Raw genomic sequence first — 19,101 nt, 5'->3', positions numbered from 1 at the left:
ACACAGTGTACAAATATCCCACAACAAAACTCCTCTTATTGTAGCTTACCAGCACACGCCTGCACTTTTTTGAGCCAAATTACCATTCATGTCAATAACCAAGCTACCTGTACAAGTAACAAGCCATGGTAATCTTACCCCTGCCTTCTTCACTGTGAGTGTTCTCAGCCAATACCTCATAGTGTCGGGAGGCAGAGCGAGAAAAGTAAAATGAGTTCTCGAGAAGTATATTCCGCACAGGAGTATAAAAATTGCCATACTGTGACACAAATAACCAGAGCACAGGTGATGGCAGAAGGAATAGTCAAGGTTATTTCCGGCTACACACCTCAATGGCTCTGTCACTCCAGCAGTGTGGGGAAGGGCAATCTCTTGGCTTCTTTCCCTAGTGCTGTGATTAAATACTCTGACAAAAGCAATTTGAGGATGGAAAGGTTTAGTTTAGGTCCCAGTTCAAGGTACAGTCCGAGGCAGCAGGAGCTTGAAACACCTGGTCACCTGCAGGCAGAAGACTGGCACAATGAATGTGTTTAGTGCTCAGCTTGCATTCTCCATCCATATAGCCCCAGTGCTCCTGGCAGGCAGTGGTCCTTTTCACAGTCAAGAGGGTCACTGACCATCAACTAACATAATCAAGAGAACCCCCTACAGGTATGCCCAGTGTCCCTTCTTCCAGGTGATTGTAGATTCTGTGAGACGGGTAATTGTCACTAATTCTCACTGACAACAATTAGTTCACTTAAAAGCCTTCAGGATCCTCCCCGTGTGGAACAGCCACACAAGAGGGGACATCTCCCGCTAATAGGAAAAATTACTAATTAGAAATTCCAGGTATCCCACTACAGTTGTGGTCATTGATTCTAAACAAATGGACAGGCAGGTGGGCTTAAGTCTAATGCATTACCAAAACTTTAGGGAAAATGTCAGGGGTCTAAATATCAACAACAAAAATTTTCTTTTCTTCCCCACCCTTCAAGTTGACCTGTATCCATTATTACATTTGTATATTAGTAAGAATTTCCTTACATTGATAGTCAGGGATGGGGGACAGGGTGGTGCTTAGTGGAAATTTAAAAACTTTACAACCTAGACATGAAGTGATGCTGAAATGTGTGTTCCGTCTGCACCAGTCTAGTCAGAATGAGAACCTAGGTTCCTGCTGTTTCCTCTTACAGTCTACAGACTCCTGACCAAGTTACCCAGCTGCCAAACAAGGGGAACAGGACAGTAAATGTACTCTTTGGAAACTTAGATTCCTTCATATTCCCTGAAGGAGTTTTCCATTCCATTAAATCTTTGACTTCTCCATTCCAAGTTCTTCCCGCTCAGTGGTAGCAGCAAACCTGTCAGAACGACTCTTGTACTAGATCAAGAATAAAGAAATGCGGAGCCTGGAAAAATAGCCCATCAACCTTGAAACCCTCAGAGTACTGTCTAAGAACAAGACACATTGTTTTCTCTCTTACTCTCTTTCTGTGTTCTCGTAATATAATCAATATTTCCTATCTGAAAATGCAATATTCTCCAATTTTAGAAACCCCTCAAGTCTGCATTTAATGTCAAAGAAAATCATGCTTCATGTGACAGACGTTTGTTTTTACACTTCTCTGTCTGAAGGCCTTGTCGACTTCTAATGAGAAAAGGATAACGTTATCTCTGTCTGAGACTAGAGTTGATGATGGGCTTGAACAGAACTGTTAAATATAAAGGGGAAATGGACTCTACAACTAATCAATCCTCATAAACATTTGTTTGTATGTAAGGATAGAAATCTTCGCCCTGGCTTTTCTTTTCAAGGTAAATAAGCATTTCCTTAAACAGAGAAGAATTAATTTGACAAACAACTATTTGAGCCCCTGTATGTTCTAAAAACCATTATGGGTTGGAGATAATACAGATAGAAAAGTAGTGGACACAACTCTTAAGGATACACAGGCAGACAGGAAGTCAGTGTGCATCTGTAGGGCCCCATGTGGTCCTTCCTTTCTATCTTCCCTAGACCGTGACACAGTGGAAGAACTGTTGTGTTCATACCACACACACTTCAGGCTAAAAGGTGTTTAGGGAAGTTACCTACCTTCAGCAGTGCTTGGCAGAGTTTCTTGACTCTCACAGGATAAAATATAAATAGGTCCATCATGTGCCACATACCTTTATATTTGTTTTCATTTGTTGTTCATAAGAATACATATATTCCTTTGCAGTACATAACAGTGCTTGTTAAGATTATGAAGTTCTCCTACCTTCCTCCACCTTTCAGTTATCTTACCCCAATTCAAAACCGCTAATGCAGACTGCCTTCCTTAATTTGCTGAGAAGACAATGGGACTTAGTGGAAAGCAACTAATTTAAATTGAACCAATCATCCAATTTGTTCAGCGTCTGAGCAATCACCTATGGGTCCTAGGCCTCCTCGTTCCCAATGCAGCATTATTCTTTTTACATAATTTCCAATCACAAATGATGAACCTTGGGCATGCAAGCAAGCAAATGAATACAGAGGTCTCTAAGGGGGTCCAGAAGCATAAATAACAGACAAGGGTGCAAATAGTATTCAGTTACTCAGAAGGCAGTAACTGTTCCATGAAAACTGACCTCTCTGGAAGTAATTTAGATACCACCGGTATCATTATTTTTACCGAATAGCTGTTTCCTGGATCTCCTTGCCAGTGAGTTTAAACTGAACTGTGTGCTTTGTGGTTTCTCAAAACAGTTCTTTTAACTAGTGACTGAAAGTGTTGGTTTTAATTTTTGTTCAAAATTACATAAATGAGCCCCTGTGGCCGAGCCTTTTATGACCTTGCCCACCCCTGAAAGCTCCGTGGGCAGGCGCTGAAAGGCGATTTTGTCCACAAACACGAGTCAGACTCTCTCACTTACTCTCCACCACTTCCCTGTTTCTTCCAGAGTTGCATATAATGGCTGCTTGTTTTACCAGAGGTGGTAGAAATAGAACCAGTATGATTTATATGATACAACATGAAGAATACTTCCCTTTTAATTTTTTTTTTTGTTTTGTTTTTCGAGACAGGGTTTCTCTGTGGTTTTGGAGCCTGTCCTGGAACTAGCTCTTGTAGACCAGGCTGGTCTCGAACTCACAGAGATCCGCCTGCCTCTGCCTCCCGAGCGGTGGTGGCGCACGCCTTTAATTCCCTTTTAATTTTATTAGTCAGTCGAGAATTCCACTCGCAGTGTTTTATCCTATTCACCCCCCACTTTTTCTAGGTCATCCATCCAGGCCCTGGGCATCCATTTTGTGTCTTCTTTATTATAAACCATGTGGTTCAATTCATGCTTCTCTTATATCCATGAACCCTGTATATCTTTTTGTAGCCTGCTACTAAAGCGTGGTGGATCTACCAGGGGTACATTCTTAAAGGAAACCACCAACTCTCCCTCTCCTGGCAGGGTTCTGCTGCCAATAGCTTCTCATCTAGCTGTGGAACTTAGTGTTCACCTCTGTTCTCCATGCTAGGATTTTGTATGGCTCAAGCTGGCACAGGGTTGTGTGTCCTGTCACAACCACTGTGAGCCCATACATGCAGCTGCCCTGCTGTGTCCAGGAAAAGACTGTACCCTTGTGATTTCCCATGCTTCTACTCTTGCATTCTTTCAGCCCCCTCTTCTGCAATAATTCCCTTGTCTTTGGAGGAAGGGTTGTGATATGTACATCCTGCTTAGGGATGGGAAATATGCAGCTTCTTATTCTTTACACCCTTTGTGGCTCTTTTTGTGTTAATCACCACCTACTGCAAATAGAAGCTTCTCTGATAAGGGTTTATCTATGCATTAATAAAGGGTTACAAAGATAGGTCACTAGGAGTTAGTTTAATAATATGTACTTTGAGCAAAACAATAGTGCTAGGTTTTCCTCTGGGGCTTATGACCTGTCTAGTTGTACACTCTTGGTCCCAGTAACTGTTCCAGGCATGAGTTGCATTTTGTAGAAGCAGGCCTTAAATCAAATGGGAAAGTGGGTGGCTGCGCCCATCATGCCCAGGCCACTTTTGCACCAGCGGGTATGGCTATGTCTTGTCAGATTAGGCGTTGCTGTCACTCCAGGAGTTCACAGCTGGGTAGGACTGATGATTGCTTTTCTCCTCCAGTCGAATGCATAGCATCTTCCAGCACTGTGAAAGCTATCCAGTAGGGGGTGAAGCTTCCAGGTCATTATCAGCTTGGTTTCTCTATGCTCTCTGATTCAAGTCCAAGATGTCTTCAGAAATAGGGTCTGACTATCAAGTTCTAGAGAATAATCAATAACATTGGCAACAGCCTGTAATGTTTAGGGGTCTATGGGACTCACAGACCAACAACCCCAAAAGAGGTTAACCTATTCCTGACCCTTCCCTCTATTTCCTCAACTATCCTGCCCTCCCTCCCCTAACTTTAACTTTTCCTGTTCTACTGTTCCCCTTTAACCTTTATATCACTAAGTTTGCCCCCTCCCTTTAAAGCCCCTTACTAAATTGCATGACTTCTATGGGTATTCCCAATGAGGCACACATCTCTGAAAATCAAAGCTGTCATTACAGAATGAGAGGAATGGGTGACTTTTATCTTCATGAATCCATGTTGTCTCAATCAGAATGGTTCTTTTTAGTTCCGACCACTTACCCACAGATTTCAGTTTTCTGAACGACCTAACAATATTCCGTTGTGCAAATATACCATGTTCTCATTATCCATTCATCAGCTGGTGGCCAGCTAGGCTGTTTCCAAACAGAGCAGCCATGAACTGCCTTGCTGAGATTATCAGGAGAGAGGAATATTCACCTGTTTTCATTATTGCAGTAACGAGGGGAAAGAAGGCAGCAAATGACTTCCAAGGCTACAGAATGTAAAAAAGCATGCAGTTCTCACCACACAGGTCAATGGAAACGGTGGTGTTTGTCCATTGAATGCATATCTCTGGCTCATTTCTTCCCTTTCATGTCTTCTTCATTTCTCCTGCTTCTAACACTTATGGGGAAACTTTATATTTACTGACTTTTAGAAATATGCTTACCTGGCTTAGCATTTTAGTTTATGGCATGTTGCTCTAGACTCAGAATAAGCCTATGAAACATTTGGGAGCTATCCAAATGAGAAAGCTGCATCTTCAAAATGTGAAGTGATTGGCCAATACCACCTGTAAGTGGGGATACAGATAAAATTCTGAGTGAATGGGTATAACCCTGTCAAGGACCCTCCAATGCCTCAGATCCATGGGAATGGCAGAGCCTCACCCTGGTCCCTGTGAGAATATTGAGAGAATGTATAGGAAGATCCAACCACAGATTCCTCTACCCAGATGTTTACAGCTGAAGACTGCTTCCCTATAAAGACCCCCCCCCCCCCAACTGACACTAGCTAACCCTTCTTTCCTGTGCTGGTCATAATAAACAGACTGAGTTCCCAGGGTGGTAGCATAGTAGGTGCCCCCCATCAGAGCAAGGACAGCCCACCCAATCCCAGCTTTTCTGTGTGTGTATCTATCATTCCTTCCATGCCTATTGTTTCTTTATTCCCACTCTGTCCTAGTTAGGTTTCCCAAGTCATGTGGACCTGGAAAACACACATTTTATAACCATCACCAGAGTCAGAAAATGGCAGCCTGGGTAGGACAGAGACTTGAGCTCTTCTGGGCTGCCGAGAGGCATGGAACACACTGTTCTCTTACCACTCTGGATTTTACCACCATCTGTATTAGTAGATGCTAGCTGATTCTTTATTCTACTTATTTTGAATCTATTTTATGCCACATGTCTAACTTCTTGAAGTTAATAGTTCACTTACTATCAGTTTTCCTTTTGCTAGTAACTTCTATATAAAGCTATGAAATTTCCTTCAGATCATTTCATTTTTATTCCCTTGGTTTTGACAGAAATAGACAGTCAGTGATATTTATTTCCAAGTAAGTTATAATTTCTCATTTAATTTTATCTTCATCCCCAGCTTCATTAAGAAAAGTCTACTTTGAAATCTCTAAAAAGCACATTTAGTTGTCCATGTCTTTTTGTTAATTTTTGACCTTTTGACACTTGGATAAAAAAGATGTGATCATTTTATAGTAATGAAATGATGAGAGTTGTTTGCTGTCTTTGGAGGAGAAATTTTACTGAACTAAATGAAGGCAAAATATATTGTTAATTTACTCTATGTAAGTATTTTCTTAACCCACCAGTATTATTTTTTAAAAAAGAAAAAAAATTAAGTAAAGCCCTCAGAAGTTCCACATGACAACTGTTCTCTCAAAAAATTTATTTCATAGAATCATGTCTATTCTGGAAAACCAGAGAAGTAGAAACAGAAAACATACACACAAAAAAAATATTTAAAATTTCCTTAGCATTAGCAAGAGACACTGATAAAATAAGAAATAAAAAAGGGCAACAAGCTGTGTGTAGTCCCCAAAGAATCAAGAACAAAGCAAAGGTCTCATTTTAGGGCTGTGCAAGGTTAAGGCTAAGTTGTAAGACCAGGGGTGAGTTGACTTTGGTCAATGATTATTTCTTAGGTTTGGTCTAAGGACTAGAACATCTCCTGATATTATGAAAATATAGAGCGTGAGGTCTTATTCTAAAATAATTGCATTTCAATAAGATTCCTCGTGCTTGCTGATCTGGATATTCATTAACTCTGTTTGCTTGGATTCCAGAAATTCTCTTGTCTAACGCAGATTCTTGGGTCACAAGAGCACTTGCAGAAGGGTAGAGGTTTCTGGTTTGTAAAGAAGACAGAGGCAGGCTGTAACTATGCATCTCCTGGAGTGCTGAGAACAGGCAGTTGAGGAGAGAGAAACAGCAGTGAGAGGGAAGAGAGGACATGGGTCCCTCCTGCTGAGCTGCCTCTGTCAGACAGAGGACAGACATTGCGAGAGTCCTCATTTTCCACGTCTTTTGGGTTTTTTTCATAAAGCAGTTAATCCACAAGCAATCAGCTTCTTTAAACGAGATTACTCAATTTCATTTTTAATTAAAATACAATTACAACATCCCCCATCCTTCTCCTCTAGCCCCTCTTATACCCCCTCCTCTATCAAATCCACAGTCTCTTTTTGTTAACTATTACACACACAACAGATATATAGATAGATATTATATATAATGATATATACTTTAAGTAACTATATAATAGACAATATATTCATATATAATATAAATTGAGATTTTAATTCGGGGATTAATGAAATGTATTTAGAAGTAAGTAAAACATAGAACTCAAGTAAGTCTACCTTCTATTTGATGGAAAAAGCCCTTTCTACAGTGGAAGATGATCATTAGCCTGAACATACCCAATGATGAGAACCTTCATACCCCACTGGGGAGTTGTACATATGTCCTGCAAAGGCCAAGGGTCTGGAAATAAGAAGCCATGCCCCAGTCTGGACTGCACCTCTTCTTCCGTGTTCCTAGGTCTTACCTATTTCTACTTTCAAGCCACTTCTTTCTGTCTCAAACCCCAGCTACATTTTATCACCACCTATTCTGACCAGAGGGAGGATTGAACAGAGAATGAGCTGAGGCCTCTAAGGACATAAAGTCTTGCCTGCCTTGATTTACCCCATAGTCCTAGTTCTACATGGGAAAATACAAGCTGCTTTTATTTCAAAATGGCAAGTGTGCAGGGGTTCTGGAAACCATCCAAGTTTAGAATGAGAGGAAGGTCCCAAGAGTCCCTTTCAAAAAACAGTCAAAAATAAAAGAGAAGCCACTAGGCCACTGACACACAGCTGAATGCAGGCACTTGGGTGGCCTGGTGATGTGGCATTAGTAAAATCAAAGAAGGAACTGAGGTCATTCCAGACAGCCCATGTGAACCGCAGGGCCAGGCAGAGCTATTGGAAATAAATAGGAATTTGGAGATGAAGCTCCTAGGCCTCTGGCCCAGAAGATTCTCTCTGGCTGCCCTTGTTTTCTGAGACGTGTGTGGAGCTGGCCTGGAGGTGCCATAAAAAACAGACAGTGGAATGGGAAAGAAGGCTGGACCTGACTGCAGAACCAAGGGAAAGAACCACTGTAAGGTGCCCCTGAGCAGAAAGCAGAGCCAGGAACAGAGAGTCCTCTGTCCAGTGTGCTGTGCTTCCTCTAGGGCTGTGCTGACGGAAGCAAACAGCACCCACAGGAGAGTGTGGCCTGTGATGCCTGGAGCTGGGATCAGAGTCAAGAAGGAAGGTGGATTTAGAGCTAAACCACTGACTGGTGATTAGTGCAAAGAACCCTTGTCCTCTTGTCTCTTACATGTGGCTATCTGAAACCCAGAACATTTAAGGCTGCTGTGCAGGGCCCTACATGCCAGCAGCAAAAGGACTAGTTAGGCTGGGTGTGGAGAAGTATCCTTACAATTAAAATGTGCATTGGAAACAGAGCGCTGTCGACTCCGAATCTGTTCTACAAGGGAACATTTTAAGAATACTACAGTTCCCCTTTGCTCTTGGGGTACCTGGTTCAAGTCCCCACCAATGTCTGAACACTGGACACTACCTAACCTACAGGGCAGAGTAAAAGATCTGTAACAACAAATACCAATCAAAATAACAATTAAAACAATAAGTTGAAATAAAAGCTATTTTACACTGACATGGTATTGTAATTCTCCATCTAATATTTTCAGACCAGAATTGAGCACAGATAACTGAAACCACATTGTGAAGCTACAGATAAGATGGGGTGGCTGGCTGGACATTGGTGGTTCACGCCATTAATTCCAGTACTCTGGAGGCAGAGGCAGGCAGAATTCTGTGAGTTTAAGGCCAGCCAGGTCTACAAAGGGAGTTCCGGGTCAGCCAGACTGTTACCAGAGAAACTCTGTCTCAAAAAACAAAACAAACAAAAAAGGGGGTAGCTTAGTTGATGTATTTAGATGAGGCAATTTCAAAATGTGTTTGGCTTGTAAAAGTCATTTTAATCACAGTAATTTGTGTGATTTAATTAATTACCGGGCTATAGAATTATGATCATGTATGCTAATACTAAAGGCCAAATCAACCTCGTTGCTTTACTTTAATTGCAGCAGCAAGCTTCTGAGCACATGATTTTCACGGTTTGTCATACATACCATGGAGCCATCCACGTGGTTCTGAAAGAATTTTGCGGGGACATTGCAAGTTAGCGTTGCAGAGGAGGCAAGGCGATGAAATGCAGCAGAGTGAGGGAGCCTGCTCAGTGGGTGGGGCGAGTCAGCTCAGAGATGTAATCCCCACCATCAGATATCTGTTGCCCTGCATTATCAGAAATGGCAGTTTTCAGATAGACTGAGACCACCTCAGAGCATTCTTTAATGGCCTAACATAGGCAGAAAAAGCAAAGGAAGTTGGGGGAAACATTGCAATACCGCTGTCACTTCCAAGGTGACCTTCAGTAAATGACTTTAGTCTCTCCCTTATTCCACAGGGAGAGAAATATTCAGTTATTTATTAACAACACTCACAAGTGTCCTGTGCTTCTCTGAGAATTAGGGGCCACAGGCTGTGGTAAGCTCTGCTTCTGTGAGGAAGGCAGGAAAACGGACAAGTGCAGAAACCATTAGGTGGCTAGCATGGAACGGGGAGAGAAAGCGGGATAAAGAAGGATGAAAGAGTCGGTTTTACAAAGTGAATAGGGGAGGTCTGTCTGGTTATGTGACATCTGAAGAGACACCCGAAGGAAGGAGGGAACCTCCAGAGTTTCCAGAGAAGAGCTCTCCCAATTCTGGGGCTCGGATGCTCAAAGACCTTGTGGCAGGATATGTGTGGAAGGGACCATGAGTCAGGAGGGAATGTGTTAAAAGTGAGGCCAGAGTGTTGTAGGGAAGGAAAGGACAGGGCTAGAGCCTGGGAGTACGTTCCAAAGTCTAGGCAGAGGACACACATGACCAGATACGATCACCATCTCCGCATGAATATAATATAAGAAACCGACTAGGAAGTCAAGGACTTCACCTAGGAAGTCATTCTGTCATCCAAGCTAGACATGAGGATAGCTTGGGAAAGGACATCAAGGCGAGAGGAGCTGAAAAGTGGTTGGGCTTGAACAAAGAATGCAATTGGTGTTGTACAGTGAGAAGAGAAGCCAAAGGCAGGAACAACAGAGAAAATGAAGACAGGCAGGAGCCATGCTGAGCAGAGGAAGGCAGCAGGCAGGGCTGCTGAGTCACCAGGAGCCTGAGCCTGTGTGCAAGGAAGCAGCAATGCAGAAAGCAGGAAGGGGGAGAGGAAACCAAGGCCCTGTAGGTGTCTACCATGCTGAGCTCCAGCTCCACAGAGCGTCTCTTGGTCCTCCTTTTTCTCAGAATGAACTACTTCACTGTCCTCCACACCATCGCATGTATTCGTGTCCTCTCCGGATTATCAGGATATTGTTAAATTAGTTTCCCGGGAATGAGGGAGTTGGTCAGCGAATCCTGATTCAGGGTAGGTAAGAGAGATGCTTCATCGTATTTTCAAATAAACACAGAGAAGCATTTGATGACAACAGTATATGGATGGTGATCCTTCTACTACCTCAGCATTTTTACCTCACTTGAGCATCCCTGAGACTGGTGGATTTTTCATAGAAATTCTGTGAAGAATAAAAATGTTTTACTTTTTACTTTTTAGAATTTCCCAAGACATGCTAGGAAACTAAAAATTTACCAAAAATCTTTAGGAATAGTGTGTGTGTGTGTGTGTGTGTGTGTGTGTGTGTGTGTGTTTCTTAGCAAACTTTCCTGCTTGTTTTTATTCTTTATCCAAAAATGTAAAACATGTTAAAAAGAAATAAGCAATGGAAACGGCTCTGCGCTAGTATCCTATTAACATGTTTAAACAATATTTTATCTGATACCAACTTGAAAAATAACCAGTATGTAAATAAATACATGCAGTCTACATATGAAGAAGCCCAGCCCTTTAAAATTCTTTATTTTAAGCTCATTTGAAATGCCAGTATTCTGTTCGCATAGCTCTATACTCTTAAGAATCATCAGCATTTAATTTATGAGTGTTTTTAGATGGAAAGCCTCTGCTGCTTAAAATTCAGCACAATCCTCTTGTTCTGAGTTGAGGAATACTTATCTCCCATGCTTTTCCCCAAGCCCCCCTCTATGCCCAATTTCCCATAATTAATCTAATCTTTAATCCAGAGTAGAGTGCAGCTCTCACCCAAACCCACCCAGGCCAGGGACACCATCAGAGGCAGAGCCGAGGAACAAGGAACACATTTGTCCTGCTGTTGCTGTTCTCTGTCCTCCTGGGGCATCTGGCATGAGTGACTTTATGTAGCATTGAAAGCTGTGAGTAGCGTGGCTTAAGAACACACTGGAATAGACCACAGCCCTGCTCCCTTCAAGAAGAGCATGGCTTGGGCAAAGGTGTTCACTGGTCCTCAGCTGCAGAAAGAGCACACCCAGCTCTGCCAGAGAGGCAAAGGGGCACACAAGGTCCCTTGTCTCCTGCTTGGCAAGTAGAAGCACTGGAAAGAGCAACAAAACCCTTGTCCGTGTCTTAGGTGTGTGACTCATGGCTTTCGAGACTAAATTATGGTACGACAGGAACCTCTCCAGGCTCCCCAGGGCGCACAGCGGCAAGCGGATGTGCCAACATTTAATGGGAAAATGCGGCACAGTTGTTAGCACTGGCTCTGGGAAGCCCTGAGTTGACTCCCCATTTTTTCTTCATGTGTTTCTAAGATTAGCTTTTCTAACTCGTGACTAAAGGATCATTTCTCCCCAGGAAGAAACTACTTCCATTTTTAGTCAGAAACTACCGCTTAATGCTTTTCTTTATGTTTCAACTTCAAGACCTGATTAAAGCAAGTAGAAAGATTTACCCGGGGTTTCATTATCACGGTAATTATTGCGAATTTTACCTCTCCTGACATCAAGTCCATTTTCCAGCCCTCTGACATGGGAAAGAAACTCGACTTTGACTGGTCTTCTTTTGAATTTCAGGCATAGTTGCTGTTCTCTTCTGTGGCGTCACGCAGGCGCATTATACCTACAACAACCTGTCATCAGATTCCAAACTGAGAACCAAGCAGGTAAAAGAAAATTCGTGCCTGGTTTTGTCTATTTCTTGGTGCGGTATTTCTGTAGTCACTCTGACAGTGCACAGGAAAAGAATTTTATTAGTCAATGAAGAAAGTAAGCTTAAGGCTTCATTCCAGGTTGGATATTTATAGATTTTTTTTCCCTCCAGGATAACCATTAACAATTCTCTTGGTAAGCAAAAATATAGTTATAATAGTCTCTCCCTCCTGGGAGTTGTGGAGCATGAGCTGTCGGTCTCGAAGATGAAAGGCCTATAGTAGGAATAATTCACAGTCACTTACGTCTAAAGGCTGCATAAACCGTGTTGAGGCGGGAAGTTATACAGAGAAGGAAACGAAGAAGAATGTGGAACAGTGCTTGGTCTTCAATTGAGTGTTTTTGTTTCCAAGAAAATTCAACTGCCCGTTGCCATATGAGCAAAATGTGCCTCCCTTGTTCTGAGGATGTATCTGTGTGTGTGTCTGCGGAAGAACACACATAGGCTCCTTCTACTAAGCCATTCTGTGCCAAGTGTATCCTGACAACTAGGTATGCAGAGACTGAAGATGACTTTTTCTTCGAGGAAAAACCTTTGTGAAGGCTACTGATGAGAACAAGGCATATAGTAAGCACACAATCCACGGAATGCCAGATATTAGGACAGAAATATCTGGGGAGTGTTTGGGGAGCATTCAGTAGGGCATTCTCCCACGGCTGCGACTGGGAAAGTCAGGAGACTTTACCCAATCTGGAGAGATAGTAAGGATGTACCAAGTCAGATGTAGCAAGGGATGGAGAGTATTAAGAAGGATATTTAAGGAGCTGGAGAGATGGCTTAGCAGTTAAGAGCTCTGGCTGTTCTTCCAGAGGGTCTGGGTTCAGTTCCCAGCACCCACACGGTAGCTCACAACTCTCTGTAACTCTAGTTCCAGGGGACCCCACAATCCCACACCCTCATACAGACATACCTGTGAGTTAAACACCATCGTACATAAAATACAAATAAATACATATTTTTTTTAAAAAACAAAAAGGAAAGGGCACTTGAGGGTACTAAGGGATTGGCACAGACAGAGTCTCTTAGGAAATTCACTGATGTGCTGTATAGTTTAATGGACTTAAAAGTAGAGAGAAGCTAAGTCAAGGAGACATGCATGAGGAATAAGACCACACGGGCAGTCTCGGGCTGAGAAAGGTTGATTGTATGCACTTTATGAAGGAAATTGAACTTCATCCTAAAAGTAATAGGTGCTTCTCAACCTTCCTAATACTGATACCCTTTAATACAGTTCCTCATGCCATGGTGACCCCCAACTACCATATTATTTTGCTGCTACCTCATCATTATAATTTTGCTACTGTTATGAATTGTAATGTAAATATCTGGTATGCAGGGTGTATGAGATGTGATTCCTATAGAGGGTTACAACCCACAGGATTAGAAACTCCTGGAGTAGAATAACTAGAAGGGATCTTTGTTTCAATTCTCTGGAGTCCAGAAAATGGGGACAACAGTGTCCATGATGAGCTCCTTCTAAGGGAAGGCAAGCACCGTCTCTCTTCTTTTCAGTGCGTTTCTGGCAGTCTGTGCTGTTCTTCCTTGATTTACAGACAGAGCATCCTGACCTGTGCCTTGATGTCCACATGGTTCTCCCAGACCCCAGCCTCTCTCCAAATTTCTTCTTGTAATAAAAACATCAATTATATTGTGTTAGGGCCTATCCTACTACAGCGTAACCTCCTCTGAACTGATTGCCTCTACAGTGATCCTACTTCCTAATAAGGTCAACTTCTGGGGCACTAAGGATTAGAACTGAAATACATACATCTGGAGGGAGGGTGCATAATTCAGCTCAAAAGGCTATTATTGAGATCCTTAAAGCAGACTGGTGTCAGCCTAATTGGAGTTTCATGTTAGTACTCTCATTCTGGTGGATGTGGGGAAAGAGGACATAGACAAGTTAGCTTTTGCTGTTAAACAACAACAAAAACTGGCTCTCCAAATAACACCCAGCAGGAAGCATTTAGTTCCTGTATCTTTAAGTGTCCATCGCTTTCATTGATGGACTTGGTGGTCTGCTTACAGGGATTGAGCTTGTCCGAGTGTCTGTGGGTTTGTTGGGGTGTGTATTCTAGGATAAGCTTCCCCAGGCACCTTTGCCAGTGCCCTTCTGTGAGTACTAAAGCAAGTCCACTTCCAATCATCAGCTTGGATCACCTCTCTTAATCATTCTATATGACTCAGTACAAAATCAGCAGCCAAGCAAGTGCCCCACGGGCCATGAGTAAGCTTTGCAGTATGATTTGGCAGGGACTGTAGCCATGGGACATGATGAAGAACTGGACTCAGTGATGAGATCTATCCAAAGTGCAGATGAAGGCAGAGCAGTCAGAGACTTCTCATGTGATGCTGCAGAGTGGGTGTAGGGAAAGGAAGAAAGCATCCCAGCCAAATCTGGAATTGGCCAGGAGTTCCTGAAGGCTTACCCGGGGCTCTCTGCAGTAACTCTGGTTTGCACCCTTCCCTCTCTGTTGGGTCTTAACCTCAGCTTGTCCTGACTGTGTCCTTTTCTTGAACAGGGACTCTGCAAGGCCACACTTTCCCAGGTCCATCATTTTAGTTCAGGTGGATGCTTTATAGACATCATAAAATAAAATTTCTGACATTTTGACAGCCCTCCAATGAAACGGAAATAAATAATCCAAAATACTGATACTAAAACCCAGAAACCCCCAATTCCAGGATCTTTTAAATTATGAGGACTGGTAGCATTCTCCTGGGCATTAAGGGAAGTGTCTTGGGCTGGTTTTTCCTAGCCTCGTTTGGTTCTCTCAGCATTTGTATTCTGGGAAGCTGAATCCTGTTTAGGGAGTTGCACTTTTAAGTCATACTATCTAGACTACTCAGCAACACTTCAAAGATAACTCGTCTCATGGTGAGACAGCAGTCCAGTACCCAGGGGAGACAAAGCCAAAATCAGTGCCTTCTGTTCTCCCTCTGAATGTCATGACAAGCACTCCCTGACAGGCTCCCAATCCATCTCATGGCACTCTCTCTCCTTAAAGAAAGAGGTTTCTACAAGCTTATTTTAACTCCCATATAACGGCATACCTGCATCCTTGCTCCCGCACTGCCTTCTGCCTAGGTGAGGTCGAGGTTTAATAAATGCTGATTCTCTTCCACTTTCTTCTCATGTCTCTCCTTCTTTTCTTCTACCACATCTGCCATTTCCTATTCACTTTCCTCTAATAACAAATGTATACATGCATATTTATAGATGCATGCATACCTATGTGTATGTATGGGGACAATATATAACTTATACTCCCATATACAGAGTCTTTGGTTACTGCTCTGCAAAAAAAAAAAAAAAAAAAAAAAAAGAGAGCAGACATACTCAGCCATGTCTGCACAGGGTAGCCAGAGAAGTTCCAACTTCCAACTCCTCATGTGAGTTAAAGACTCACAGTGAGTTGTACAGAACCTCCAAAGTATGGGTTCCAGATGTGGCCAACACATTCCCACTAAACATGGTGGTGCTTTGGAAAATATTATGTGACATCACATTGCTGGAGGACACAGTGTCTCCTCCCACCCTGTGTCCACACTGCCAACATGAGGCGCAGCTGTCTGACCTCTTTGCCTCTCTCTCCAGGATCATGTAATGGGACATTAAAAACATAACAAGGGAAGCCTTGAGGGAAATCTGTGTAAATCAACTTTGTGGTATAAAACCTGAAGGTGATAGAATTTTGAAGGAATTTCATCCATCAACTTTGCCTATTCTAGCTAATCAAATAGCTATACCTGAAAACAAAGGCCTTTGAAAATTATGTGTTCCTGATAGCTCAGAGAATTAAAATCCTTTTCAAGAATTACATTCTTACCTTAAGACAGGTTGTGTAAATGATTGTCCTCTAAATGTTAGGTGAATTCCTTTTTTTCTTGGGCCTCTGTGGAGAACACCCCTGAGTCTTTCCATGTGTTAGCACAAAAAAACGTGTTGACCCCATGATGCATCCAAGGCAAGGAGTCGCAGAGTCAGCTGACACCCTTTGTTAAAGAGCACATAAACATGGCAGCAACCCTTTCCCATGACTGGGCATGGTTCGCTGCTTCTGCATGTGAAAGTGTTCTAGAGGCAAGCAAGTTTCACAAGCCCGGTCTCTTGTCCTAGACACTAAATACTCTAGGGACATTCAAGGTGAACCTCCACACACAGCAACCTAGGAGACCACCAACCCCAACATTCCTCCCCAAGGCAGTCCTGCAAGCTGGCCAGGCTTCCAGGTTTTTCCATTAACTACCTTCCCCATGTTGGAGGCTAACTTGCAAAACTATGTATTACCAAGCCATCCCTTTTACTAGACTTCCTCGTTCCTTTCTCCTAGTCCCCACTTAAAACTATTTCCAGAAGATACAAGTGCAGCCTAAGAAATCACTGTTCGTTAATACATACGACATACTCATTTACTTTGTGTATACCTTTTAGCTCCTTTGACTACCACTAATTACCTCTATTCATTAACTAACATTTTAAAGAGCCTCTTAACCAGGCACCACTCAAGGTACAAGCAACATAATAGAGTAAAGGGTCCTTTAGTGTAGCACTTTATAGTAGTCAGAATGATTGACTTTAGATCATGTATTTACAACAGTCACAAAGTCAGCAACAGGACAAGAAATGGAGATGGGATTGGGATTTGTGACTTTCAATAAGATAGCCAGAGAAGGCCTACACAAGACAGATATTTCACAGAGATAGAAATGGGAGCCATATTCATATTTGGAGTATAACTGTTTAGAAATCGAGACTAGTTCATAGCAAGGTCAAAAGGACAAACATGGCTAGAACAGAGTGAACCAAGGAGAGTGTAAGAGACGTCGGCATAGCACCAAAGACCAGGTCACAGAGCATCTGAATGAGGTGGACAAACACTGGAGCACCTTCCTACAGGCATGCATGTGCTGTGACTTGACAGTGGAGGACCCTCGTGAGCCAGGGAATGTGAGGCTAACTGGCTGGAGGACAATCAGGAGCCTGTGTTGACTCAGTCAGGTGGGGTAAGCATTAGGCAATAAATTGGAACTATAAAGTCACCGGCTGGACATAGAGTACTTTCTGTCCAGGGGAAATGTCTAGGCCAGATGTACAGCACTGGAAGTCTCAATATCAGCTACATGCTTGTAGATAGGGCCTAATGGGAAGTCTTAGATCTCTGGGGATACACCCTTAAGGAGGATTGTAAAACCCTGGACTCCCTTTCTCCTTTGCTTCCTGACCATGGGGTGAACAGTTTTATTCCACCACACACCTCTGCAATCCTAAACTACACCTTCAAAGCTATGAGCTAAAACAATTCTTCGCACATTATAAATTAATTGTCTCAAGTATGTTATCATAGTCAGTAGGAAAAAGAAAATCTGGGATAGTATTTATCCCCTGCTAGAAATTAAAAGGAGATCCAAGCTCATTAAGGAGTGTGGTGAATTATGCCAGTGGGGATGAAATAGCAAGGAAAATGGGAGATGTGAAGGTTGTTTTCTGTGGGATAACTCTTCTGTACACTGTAATATATGTTGCACTCATTGGTTGGTAATAAAAGCTGAACAGACCTATAGCCAGACAGAATATAACTAGGCAGGAAAGCCAAATGGAGATGCAGAGGGTGGAGTCACCCAAGAAACAAGATGCCAAGAGACCAGTAAAAGTCATGGCCACATGACAATACATAGATTAAAAAATGAGTTAATTTAAATGTAAGAATTAGTTAGAAGCCTGAACTAGAGGCCAAATATTCTGTAGTTAATATTAAGCCTCTGAGTGATTATTTAGAAGTGACTGTGGGTTGGGGCAGGACAGATAAACCTCCATTACAGTTGTTAACACTGATACTATAGCTGGCAGAGTGGCAAGGAAAACCCAATGAAAACCAGTCCAAGACAGAAGAGGAGAAAAGAAATTTGAGCCTTGTAGTATATGGACAAGCCTTCCAAAGGGATTCCATTGCAAAGGGACCAGCAAAATTAATTGAGTAGCTGACTGTAGCGGTCAACCAAGAGAGTTAGCTGTCCTTGGGTGCTGTGGAATGATGTGAAGACTAGGTGACCCATCAGAGAGGGCTTGCCAAGTCTTCTCAGAGGCAGAAGTCAGCTTCAGATTTTCCAATAGTGTCAAATGTTCAGGCCTCTTCTTAAATGCTTGTTATTGGTAGGTAAGAGGGTAACAGTTAACATCACTTGTTCAGTGAGGTTTTCACAATTGGCATGGATAAGGGGACAAAGACTTGGTGTCTTCATCACTGTTCTATTGCTGTGAAGAGACACTGTGACCAAGACGACACTTATAAGATTTAGGGACACATTTGCAGTGGCAGAGAGTCTGTTATCATCATGGTAGGAAGTATAGTGGCAAACAGGAGGTGCTGGAACAGCACCTAAGAGCAACATCCTTATACATAGGCAAATAGGAGAGACTGAGCCTGGCATTGGCTTTTAAAACCTTAAAGCCCATGGTCAGCAACATACTTCCTCAAACAAGGCCACACCTAGTAACCCTTCTAAATCTTTCAATCAGTCCCACTCCCTGGTGACCAAGCAGTCAAATATATGAGCTTATAGGGGCCATTCTTATTCAAATCGCCACACTTGGCCACTTTTAGCACACGTTCAGCTGGTTCAGACAGTAATTTTCCTAAATCCTCTATCATACTTGAAAATCTACCAGTTTGGGTTCATTTTACCTTCTTAACTGGAATGCGGTAGGATTGGACATATCATGTGTTTGCATTTGAGAAGCCAGAGTCCTTGTCAAGCATTTATGGGCAAACAATAGCACCTTCATTATAGCATTCTTTCCAGATGTTTATTTTATTTCCAGCCCCCCCCCCTCGGTAGTTTTAGTGTTTATTGCCATTGAATGGGAAAGCAGCAATGCAAATCCAAATTTAAATTTCCAATAAAAAGAGACAATGGGAGCCAAATTGAATGTGCTATGCATGACTTTGCAAGAAAATTCAAATGAAGGATTTGGAATATGAGAGAAGCAAGGAGAGGTGGTGAAAGAACATTTGACTGAGAGTCCACAAAGAGGAGTTTTGCCCCAACTCTGCTGCTAAGGGCAGCACCCTGGA

At 42.5% G+C, this 19,101-nt stretch overlaps 1 protein-coding gene across 3 annotated transcripts in view; it reads left to right on the top strand.

Moving 5' to 3' along the window:
• Slc9a9 (solute carrier family 9 member A9) overlaps nt 1-19,101 on the top strand; it is a 555,668-nt gene that overhangs the window by 263,882 nt on the left and 272,685 nt on the right. For all 3 annotated transcript variants that reach the window (XR_005976519.1, XM_041677479.1, XM_041677480.1), the window contains exon 9: nt 11,890-11,978. Coding sequence is in view for 2 of the 3 variants with exons in the window: in XM_041677479.1 (XP_041533413.1) it covers nt 11,890-11,978 (89 nt within the window). In the remaining variant the exon portion in view is untranslated. The remainder of the gene's footprint in view (nt 1-11,889; nt 11,979-19,101) is intronic.

This window comes from Microtus oregoni, unplaced genomic scaffold (assembly GCF_018167655.1).
Source record: "Microtus oregoni isolate MIOR12 unplaced genomic scaffold, Mior012 000028F_ref0000031, whole genome shotgun sequence".
Classification (NCBI taxonomy): domain Eukaryota; kingdom Metazoa; phylum Chordata; class Mammalia; order Rodentia; family Cricetidae; genus Microtus; species Microtus oregoni.
Note: the sequence above shows the minus strand (reverse complement) of the source record. Positions and strands in the feature narration are given on the sequence as shown.